This window comes from Miscanthus floridulus, chromosome 10 (assembly GCF_019320115.1).
Source record: "Miscanthus floridulus cultivar M001 chromosome 10, ASM1932011v1, whole genome shotgun sequence".
In the NCBI taxonomy this organism is placed as follows: domain Eukaryota; kingdom Viridiplantae; phylum Streptophyta; class Magnoliopsida; order Poales; family Poaceae; genus Miscanthus; species Miscanthus floridulus.
The window spans coordinates 53,243,540-53,254,062 of NC_089589.1; the positions used below are offsets into that span (position 1 = coordinate 53,243,540).

General features: G+C 43.6%; 1 protein-coding gene across 1 annotated transcript; it reads left to right on the forward strand.

Annotated features, from left to right (window-relative positions):
* Positions 1–538: 538 nt before the first annotated feature.
* LOC136490245 (uncharacterized) lies at positions 539–5,738 on the forward strand. The gene is made up of 6 exons (XM_066486728.1): positions 539–686; positions 3,390–3,457; positions 3,547–3,779; positions 3,905–4,700; positions 5,110–5,243; positions 5,378–5,738. Exons 1-6 carry the CDS (start codon positions 605–607, stop codon positions 5,394–5,396), a joined length of 1,332 nt encoding a protein of 443 aa, XP_066342825.1. The 5' UTR covers positions 539–604; the 3' UTR covers positions 5,397–5,738.
* The last annotated feature ends 4,785 nt before the right edge of the window (positions 5,739–10,523 follow it).

A 10,523-nucleotide genomic window follows, 5' to 3' on the forward strand; every position in this document is an offset into this window, starting at 1 on the left:
GAATGGTTTGTGACAATAATACCCAAGACAGCTAAGGTAGATTCCTGGAATATTCCTATACTAGTACAAGTTGCCAGGGGCAACCCTGGTCTTCTATACTTGCACTCGAATGCCTTCGCCTCTGCCACACTGTCCATTCGAGTCGCCCGGACCTCTGCCCTTCGTCCTATAGCCTCCGCCATGGGTTGGTTCCGGGGAGCCTTCGGCTGAAAAAAAGCTAAAAAGTACGGATTATAAGAGAAGCGAACATGACCAGTAGCGTCTGTTGCGTAGGTATTGGTCGTCTACAGACACCGAGTGGTGCCAACTGTAATTTGTTTTGTTTGCTGTACCTACGGAATTGATAATTCTAATGTAATTTTATAAGGAAATGAAAAGGAAGGCGTACCCTATACTCCTCGTGGTGATCGCTATGGGTTGTTCGACAATGATTGACAACCTAACATCCAAATTGCAACCATTATTTGACTTGCAAAAGAATTAAGTATTATACCTGTAACACGCGAAGACTGACCAAAGCTCGTATATAAGGGCAGGCCGGCAGGGAGACCTGTGTACATACAGATCATAAAGCGAAAGGACGGGCCACAGAAAACACCGATCCATGGCCAGCACCGAAGCTGGTGGTGATGCGGTGGCAGTAGCGATTCTCAACGAGGTGCCGTCGGTCCAGGGAGCTGGGATGGGTCAGTTTTCCTTACTCAGCTTTGCTTCTGCAAATTCCGCTACATCAACTGTGAAACCTCTTTTTTTTTTTGTGGGGGGGGGGGGGGGGGGGGGGGGGGTTACTGAGCATACCGTGCTACTGCTGCCCAGTGGTAAATATTTGCAATGAAATACATATTGGTTTCCAGAGCTTAATAAACGTGTCTGATTGGGTATAGCTCGTTTAAGACTAATTTCGTTAAAACTTGTCCTTCGGGATAAGAGCACCCTCAATGCAGAAACTACAGGAAAGTTTTCGTAGCCTCAGAAGCTACCCATAGAAACCACACCTCATAATGTAGAATTTTTTGTATGGGTTGCGTTCTTACCTCTATCCAATATGCTCTCCCTGTCCAACAACAGGAAGAAACTAGCAGCCCTCCCGAAGGCAGCGCCTGTAGTTTTTTCTACCACCGATTTGCGTAAACACATAGTTTCTTGTCTAAAACCCGTTCAGCAAAATATCTACCTTGTAAGGTAATTAGTAGGGATGCAAACTATATTATTATTATTATTATTATTATTATTATTATTATTATTGAGCAGTGCACCAGAGAGTAATCACTACCCTAGTTTTTGACATCACTACCGATTCAAAATCTCCCTTCGCTGCCGAATTTTGAACCGGCAGTGATGTGGAGTTGACATCACTGTCGGTTCTTATGAACCGACACTAATGTGGTTTTTAGAAAATCCAAAAAACAGGCCGAAAAAAAATAATGATTTTTTTATTTCGGGAGAGGCCCCATTGGACAGCCACACGGTCGTGCATCGCAAGTCATAAGTCATGCGATTTTTTACGCGAAAAACACACACTTCGCGGGCACCGGCGCTCGAACCCCTAACCTCCTGCTTCAATTCGTGTCTTCAGCCCCTATCCACTCCACCTGCAAGTTGTTTGTGTCCAAATGAGATTTTCGTCCTAGCCATTTTATATTCATCTAATTTTAAAATTAGTATTTGGGACCCTAAACGAATTCAAATAAAAAAGTTGTCAACTACAAAATTTTATAACTTTTCGAGATCTACAACTTTCATTTTGGTAGTTTCTCCATCCGAGGTTGTTTACAAAATTTGAATTTCAAATTTGAGAAATTCAAACGTAGTTTCCAACAAAGTTTCATAACTTTTTGAGATCTACAACTTTCGTTTTGCTGTTTGTCCATCCGAGGTCGTTTAAAAAATTTAAATTTCAAATTTTTAGAAATTCAAACGTAGTTTTTCTGGACAAGATTTCAAATCAAAAAGTTGTCAACTACAAAGTTTCATAACTTTTTGGGATCTACAACTTTTATTTTGGTAGTTTCTCCATCCGAAGTCGTTTACAAAATTTGAATTTTAAATTTTAGAAATTCAAACGTAGTTTACCTTCACAAGATGGTTTCAAATCAAAAAGTTGTCAACTACAGTGTTTCATAACTTTCAGAGATCTACAACTTTTATTTTAGTCATTTGATCATTTATTCATCCGACATAGTGGTAGTAACATTGTTCATAAATGTTACATATCCCTCTTAAACTATAAGAGGGAGATATAAATTTTGTGAACAATGTCACTACCACTTTATCGGATGAAGAAATAATCAAAATAAAAGTTATAGATCTTGATAAGTTCTACAACTTCTATGTTCATGACTTTTGCAGCTAAAATCATTTAGTGTTCCAAAATAACATTTAAAATTGCCATTTTTTAAATTCAAACACAGTCACATGAAAAGATAGATAAAATAATAGCTGTAGGAAGACAATAAATTGATAAAGCATGATTTTAGAAATTTTTAGAAAAAAATCATCAAATTTAAAGTTAGTACGAGGGAGAAAGACTAGTTACAAGTTTTAGCCACAGATTAAAAAGAGAAATCAGAGTTCTTCAATAATTTCAAACAGCATTATGAAATAGTAAATGATTTCAAATGAAAAAGTTGTCAACTATAAAGTTGCATAACTTTTCACGATCTCCATCCGAGATCGTTTGAAAAATTCAAATTTTGAATTTTAGAAATCAAACGTAATTTTCGTTAAATAGATGATTTCAAATGAAAATATTTGAACATCCAAACGATCTCAAATTAAAAAAAGTTTAAACTACAAAGTTATAGATCTCGTCGAGAACTACAATTTTGATATAAAGTTCGTCTTCATCGGACATCATATGAGAAACTTATAAAGTTTTCTTGCAGCATATCACTGTCGGTTCAAGCCACGAACCGACAGTGATAGTATCAGTGTCGGTTCTTGGCTAAAACCGACAGTGAAGACCCGAATATCAGTGTCGGTTAATCCTATTACTAGGATTTAGCCAAAAACCGGTAGTGATGGACTATCACTGTTGGTTTCTTAAAATCCGGCAGTGATAAGACCAGCAGTGATGTCCAATTCTGTAGTAGTGAATATAAATGATAGCTTCGCCCCTGCCTGGTGGGATCTCCTCAAATTTAAAAACTTGCTTTTTTGCAATTTATGATTTTTTGGATGATTCTAGAAATGATCTGTAGAGGTGGCTGTTATTGCCTCGCTGATTTGTAGAAATGCAATCTTTGAGGTGTCTGAGGCAGCCGTCCCTATAGAGCGTCTATAGTTGTTTATATAGATCTTTTTTTTTTGAACTGCAGTTTCTACAAATCTTGACCATAGTTGTGGCATGCAATAACTTTTGATGTGCTTGGATTGGATGTGTCTTGTAGAGAGGGACTTTTTCCAGGATGATGAACTTGGATCTACTTGTAATCCCGACATCCGCGAAGAATCCCAGGTTTACTTGTCAGCATCAGACATGTGATGATAGTGGTAGCTATATCCACGTTACGTTGTAATCTGAATTGAAATCCATCATAAATGCAGATTTTCATCAGGGCGTGCAACCGTACCGTTGCTTTGAACGTGAACCTGCAATGTGATAGTGTGGAAGATGTGAAACGTGCGATAGAGGAGCGGGAAGGGATTCCTGTTGAGGAGCAGCATCTGGTCGTTTGCGGGAAACCGTTACGGGAGGGTGCATTTCTCAGAGACTATGAGGCACTTGGGTATCGTCAGTCCACGGTTGATGTCTCTATGAGAGTTCGTGGAGGCGCCCTGTAAGTTGACGTGTTTTTTTGTTTTCACGCATATAAGATCAGACGTACGTCTGCATCACTTAAACTTAAATCTGCCTGTGCATGCATGCGCACCATGCCTATCGATCGATATGTTTGTTTTGCAGGACCGAGATGACGCTACTTGATTTCGTCAAAAGACCAACAATGAAACCCTTAATTGAGGACATTCAAATACCTGTGCAACAGCAATCCATGACGGTGATGACCAAACTTGGCCGGAGGATCCTTCACGGCGTCCTTTCCTGCGTCCTTAGTGCGCATGGGGCTGGCCTCGTGTATGATGGCGACAGCCAAATGGACGATTTCCGGGTCTATTTCTACGACCACAAGGGAACGGAGTTCGAGAGGGTCGTCTATGTCCGTGACGCCATGTTACGACGACCATTGCCCGAGCAGAAGTTCATCAGTAGACAGAACGAGGTGTACCAGACGCTCCGGAAAGTAATCAAAAGGCTGTTCCCAGTCATGCCTCTGCATGTCCAAAGCATACATATTCTGCTGGGCAAACTGGAAACATGGATGCCTGCTGGCCCCCCGGACAAACGTACGCAGCTGCTGCAAGCGCACGCGGCGATGGTAAGCTCGTCTGTAGGTGTGGCAACCATGTGGTTCAACCTCAAGAGATTCTACGACCAGTTAGAACCGGTGAAGAAGTCTACATTTGAGCAGGCCATGACGGAGGCGGAATCTCGAACGGCTAAATTGGATCTTGAAGTTGAGAAACAAATCCTGTTCGAAACCGTGTATCACAACGACGGTAAAGCTAACACTAGAGCTGCTGGAACAAAAACACAGCAAGACCAAGTACCAAAAACTCCATACGCAGGGAATACTGGAATATTCGACTTCGCCAGGAATTGGTTCACCCATGCGCCAGATGAACGTTGGGTTCCTCCGCCGGTACGTAGCTATGGGTACTGATCCATCTGAGGCCTGTTTGGATGCATGTGTGTCCACTTCAATCCATATGTGTCGGAGTGAATTGGAATGGAACTTAGTTTAATTCCACTCAAATCCACTTCAAGACATGTGGATTGAGATGAATACACTCGCATCCAAAGAAGGCCTGATTCTATTTTTTATTGTTTCCTACGAATATACATGCCCCCAATTAAACATAGTGTGTGTGCTCATATCTCTTCCTTCCCTGTCTCGATCTCTGTGCATATATACAGTAGTATTTTACTACATGTGTAGATTTGGTCAAAGTATATATCCACACACTAATAATGTAGTTTGCCCTCAAAATCACAATTACTGATTTGCTCCCACCTAGCCTTTTAATTTAAACTAACTTTTTTCCCACCAGGTTGGGAGTCACGGAAGATTTACAGGATTGCCACTCCTAGACCACATTTTTACTCATCACTTCAGGAACTTCATGACAGAAGCTCTGCTACAACTATATATAAAATTTGATAATTATAACCAGCTCACAGAAGTGTAAGCATATATGAATACCACATATATACAGCTTATTATCTATATTTTCTTAGTCCATGTTGTATAATCGTCGTTGTCCGTAACGTCCCATACATATTCATCAACTCATATTTTGTATGCGTCCTATTTCGCAGTCTTGTTCCTCTTGCCTGAACGGTATCCAGCCAGAAATGGTATCATGCCATTCGAGATCTCAAGCTTTTCTGCAACGAAGTCGGTGGTTCCTGAACAGATGTGCTCGTCAGTTTGGTGCATGAATGTTTTTCAATTTTTTGTTTGCTAGTTGAGAGCTTGCTTCTATCAGCGAGAGTCTGGACTTGTAATATACGGAGGCTGGAATAAAAAAAATCCTTTTTTTTTTTCTAAAAAGGATGTGCTCATCAGTTGGTTGAAGGCAGCTCCAGCCATGCGACGATCCAAATGTTGGATTGTATTATTACTTGTGCGGTAAACCTTTTAGAACTATGATCCTGCTGTATTATTGAGATGAAATATATGAACATGGTATTGCTACGGTGTGTGTGTACACATTTATTTATTTATTTATTACCTCAAATAAATTAAGATTACTAGCAATGTTATATTTTTATCATGTGTTTTATAGATATCGATGTAGATCAATATCAATATAGTTGTAAATGTGAGATCAATATTTTATTTTATTATTATAGTAGATGTACGCCCATGGGTTACTGTTGCACTGTTCCGAGAACAGTGCCCCGCTCTCTTCTCAACTACGTTTGCTTCAGTTCTGTATGGGTTTGTCCATCTGATGATTTCGAAGAGGAGGATTCCGAGGACTCTGACCATGAGGACGACGACGATGGCTTGTTGGCGAAGGACGACATGAACGACCTCTTTGAGCAGAACTACAAAGACATGAAGCGCCGAGTAGGTAGGAGGTTCGAGAATCTATACAACGAGATCACTAAGAACTTCAAGGCAGAGAGGAAGTACCGTAAAGACAAGAAAAGGGTCCCGCATGAAATGAAGCAGCAGTGGTTGTGTGTTGATTCTTTTGCTTGTACAAATGCAAGTAGTGCCTGCATGTTCTTTTGGCTATATCATGCCATCTATTATTAACTATTTATCTGGAACTTGTACATGGCAGCTATTATGTCATCTATTAACTGCTTAACAGTTTATCTATGCATATGTCTCCAGAAAGGTGTATGCTTTTATCTATGTTTATGCTTGAAATGGTTTATCCTAGAACTGAACAATTGAAGCGGCTGTGGTTTACTAGTCGTCTCTGTAAAATTTATTGGGGAAATTGTGTTCTTGCCCTTGTCCAGTACTACAATTGTGATTTTGCCTCTATTTTTTTAACTTTGTGTTTTTGTCCTTGTTATTTTGAACTGAAGTGTCCGTCTACCCCCTGCTTTGGATGTCCGTCAGATGTCCATTGAATAAATGAATTAAAAAAAATTCTAAACCTGAAAAGAAAAGTCCAAATACTCACGCTGCCCCTTTCCCGACTCCACCGAGACACCGACCGCATCGGAGAGGGAGGGAGCGGGCGGCGCGGTTCCAGGCGGCGAAGCGTGCGTCGTGGGTGCGGCGGCTTGAAGCAGCGTCGGCATCAGGGCGGGCGGAGCAGGTGCGGCATCGGGGCGACGTGGGCGTGGAGCGGCCCGAGACGCTGGGGGCGGGCGTCGCGGCATCAGGGCAGGCGGCGGCGGTGCCTGGCCGCGGCTGCCGGAGGCGCCTGGCAACGTGGACGTGGAGCTGGCCGGGGCGCAGGGGCGGGCGGAGCGGCATCAGGGCGGGCGGATCACAGTCGCGGCCGCATCGCCACCCACGCCGCCCGAATCCCCGATCGAGAGCGGAGCCGACGTGGTCTAGGGTTTCCGAGCCAGTCCAGCGCTATGGTGGGCTACTCTCAGGGCTCCCTCCCCACCTGGATGACCGCCGCCGCACAGGGCGACCTCTCTGCCGGCGTAACGCCTTAGCACCAGGGCTCGTCCTCTCCGTCCCCCTCTTCCTCGGGTCCCGCTCCGGTCGCGGGAGCGGACCAGGAGCTCGGGATGTTCGAGCGCGCGCTCTCCGCCACCGGCGCCGCCTTCGTCTTAGCTATCATCGTCAACCCTCAAGATGTCGCCAAGGTCGGTTCCCCGGGCACTCACTCCCTCGCTCACGCAGGACTCTCCTCCTCCCCCGAGAGTGTTTGTGTGCGTCCGCTTCGGCGTCTAACGCGTTTCCTGTGTCTCGATGCAGATGAGGTTGCAGGCCCAAGCGGCAGGGGTGCTGTACCACCAGCCTGCCCAGATGGCGGCGCTTGGCCCGGATGCGGTGAGGAAGCGGATTCATTCTGTTCTGCGCTGCGCGTGGTTTGAATTTGGCAGTGGCTAACTCAGTGGCTGATCTCTGCTTCGAGTGCCTGCGTGTAGGTTTTGTATTTTGGGTGACTAGATCAGTGCTGGGCTGCTGTCATGGTCCCTGTGGGATTGGCCAAGTCAGTGGTGTGATCCAGATGTTTGTAGCTATGTTCATCTGCCAGCTATTGCTGTTTTGCTTGTTTGGCATGCAAATTTCAGGACATGGTTTTTGTTATTTTCATGCTTGGCCAGGAAGGCGGGTAAGGAATGACATGGATTGGTTTATGTTTGTGCTTGTGATCAGTGGGCTGCTCAACCAACCTGAACCGGGTGCATTGCGTAGACTCTTCTTAGTTCATGTCCTTCAACTGCCTGTTCAACAAGCAGGTTTGGATACTTGGTTAGTTCGTCAGGGGTGTTCAGTTATTGCACAATACGGGATTTGGCTGCATTTTGGTACTTTTTGGTAGATATACTGATTATGTTATTTATCTTGCTATAAGACCACTGGGGTAATAAACTGTAGTGCTGATTGTTAGGATGAGGTCTGTGATGATTCTGGCCATGCAACCAATTTTAAGACTTGTGTGGGAAGACAACCCATTTTTTAGTTGATATAGATGGTGCTGATTTCTTAGTTAAAGCTATCGTCTTTGATGACCTCGCTTGTTTTTATTGGAAAACTGCAATGTCTTTTATGTTACAACAAAATTTCATTTCTAAAAATTCTATTGGCGGTACTGTTGTGGATATGTCGACATGGTGCAGTTGCTTCTGTGGATATGTGACATGGTGTAGACCTGTAGCTTTTGTGGACATATTTTTTTTCACAACTTTTGTGGACATGTTGACATGCTGTATGGTAGACTTTGAAATGCTGTGGTTCTCCATGATTTTTCTTATGTGTTTTATATGTGCTTCATATTGTTGTCATGATGCTAGCAAAATATAGCAAAGGTGCTGCCAAAATTTTGAATATTTATCAATATTAAATCTGAGTTCAAATAATTGCAAGTTGTGCCAAATATGTTTGACCAAATTTAATCAATTGTCAGCATACAATAAAAAAGTCTAATTCCAAATCAGGGTAAAATCACAATTAGGCATAACAAACAGGGGCAAAATCGTATGGGCATTCATGTCCTTTTGTACAAAGTTTAACACCGTTAGGGGTGGATGACGGAGCAGGGGCAAACTGATGCTTCGTTTTAAAATCATAGGGGTAAATTCACAAAGTCAAAAAAAAATAGGGATAAAATCATAATTTTGATACAAAACAAGGGTACAAACACAAGAGCCCCAAATTTATTTGTAGAGATGGTTCTGAAGCCTTAGCCGTCTCTAAAAATAGATTTGTAGAGGCTGTTGTTGTTCCTAGCCGCCTCTACGAATCCAATTATTAGAGGTAACCAGACACCCACCTCTACAAATCGCTAATTTGTAGAGGCGGAAGAGTGGTGCCTGTTGGGACAACCATCTCTGTATAGAGGCATCCCAACCGCCTCTACGCTTGTAGTGGTAATAAATATCAAAATCGTAGCAATCGTAACGTATGAAGTTAATCCAAATATTTTAATATTCTGGACATGTGGAAAAGAGTGAATGGACCTCATGGGTGCTGTCGCTTGTTTGGATTAAAAAAACCTTGTGTGCCAAAAAATTTAAATTACAGGTCCAGCTGTCTTTGTTGTATTATGGCTGGTAGGGGATACCACAGGATAGACTTGTCCCAATTTTTTACAATTTGGTTTTTTTTTGAAGAAAATTTACGTTTGTCTCTCTGGGAGACTTTAACTCATCTTTGGCCCCTATGGGTCGGCGCCAGGACTCATGGCGTCGAGCTAACACGTCTCAGCACCACAGATCTTGATTTCGAGATGCCTAGCCGTGCATAGGAGGACATCCTATGTGATGTTGACGTGGTCGGAATATATAGCGCCGAGCTCGGCACCACAGATCTTGATGCCAAGCATGGATTCAGAGCGCGGTGGAGCGGGCGGTGGAGGTCGCTGAGTCAGCAGTGACTAGTGAGCAGTCAACCTCAGCGACCTCCACCGCGCTCTGAATCCATGCTCGGCGTCAAGATCTGTGGCGCCGCGTCGAGGTACCGGTAACGTCAACACCACCTAGGATGCCCTGCTATGCACGGCCAGTCACCTCGTAACCAAGATCTGTGGCGCTGAGACGTGTTAGCTCGGCGCCATGAGTCCTGGCGTCGACCCCAGGGTCCAAAGATGAGTTTAAGTCTCACGTAGGGTAAACGTAAATTTTCTTAAAAAAAACCAAATTATAAAAAATTGGGTAGACTTGTTGATCGGTTCAGCCAAACCGGAGACCAACCCGTACCCGATGCCGGAAGGAACCAAAATTGCTGGTTTCACATGGGTCGTCGGATCATTTTTTAGGTTGTAGCCCTTTTCATGGGTTCAGCCAAACCCGAAACAAACCAGCACCCGATACCGGATGGAACCAAGATGGCAGGCTTCAGATGGGTCGTCGGATCATTTTCTAGGGTGTAGTAGACGCGTTCATCGGTTCAGCCAAACCGGAAAGCAACCCGTACCCGATGCTGGACGATGGAACCAAAATCGCAGCTTTGTTGCTGTCTTCATAGGTCCCACCTCTGCGGTCATTGTTTCGGCCTTTGTCGTTATGGTTGCCCTCTTGCGTTTGCGTGAGGACGACAAGGAGAAATTGTAGTGGCGGCCTGCAGTTAGTTTAATGTAGAGGATCGCACCAATCATCTCTTCTTCTTCTTCTTCTTCTTCTTCTTCTTCTTCTTCTTCTTCTTCTTCTAAGATATATAAAGCAGAAGCGTAAAGCCTAAGTAGTTAGGATTTTTTACTAGCTGGCTAGCTACCACACTCATCAGTTCTGGTTAGGATAGGACTCAACCACTGCGCAATGACAATGAGCGCTCCACAAGAGCTGCAATGGCTGGATGACTCGAGAGTCCAGGTCG

Bases quoted from the DNA above. Each gene is read 5' to 3' on its own strand.
- LOC136490245 (XM_066486728.1), top strand. From the start codon at position 605: ATGGCCAGCACCGAAGCTGGTGGTGATGCGGTGGCAGTAGCGATTCTC. The intron at 687-3,389 runs GTCAGTTTTCCT...TGTGTCTTGTAG, and splicing joins GGTCCAGGGAGCTGGGATGG to AGAGGGACTTTTTCCAGGAT. The intron at 4,701-5,109 runs GTACGTAGCTAT...TTTTCCCACCAG, and splicing joins AACGTTGGGTTCCTCCGCCG to GTTGGGAGTCACGGAAGATT.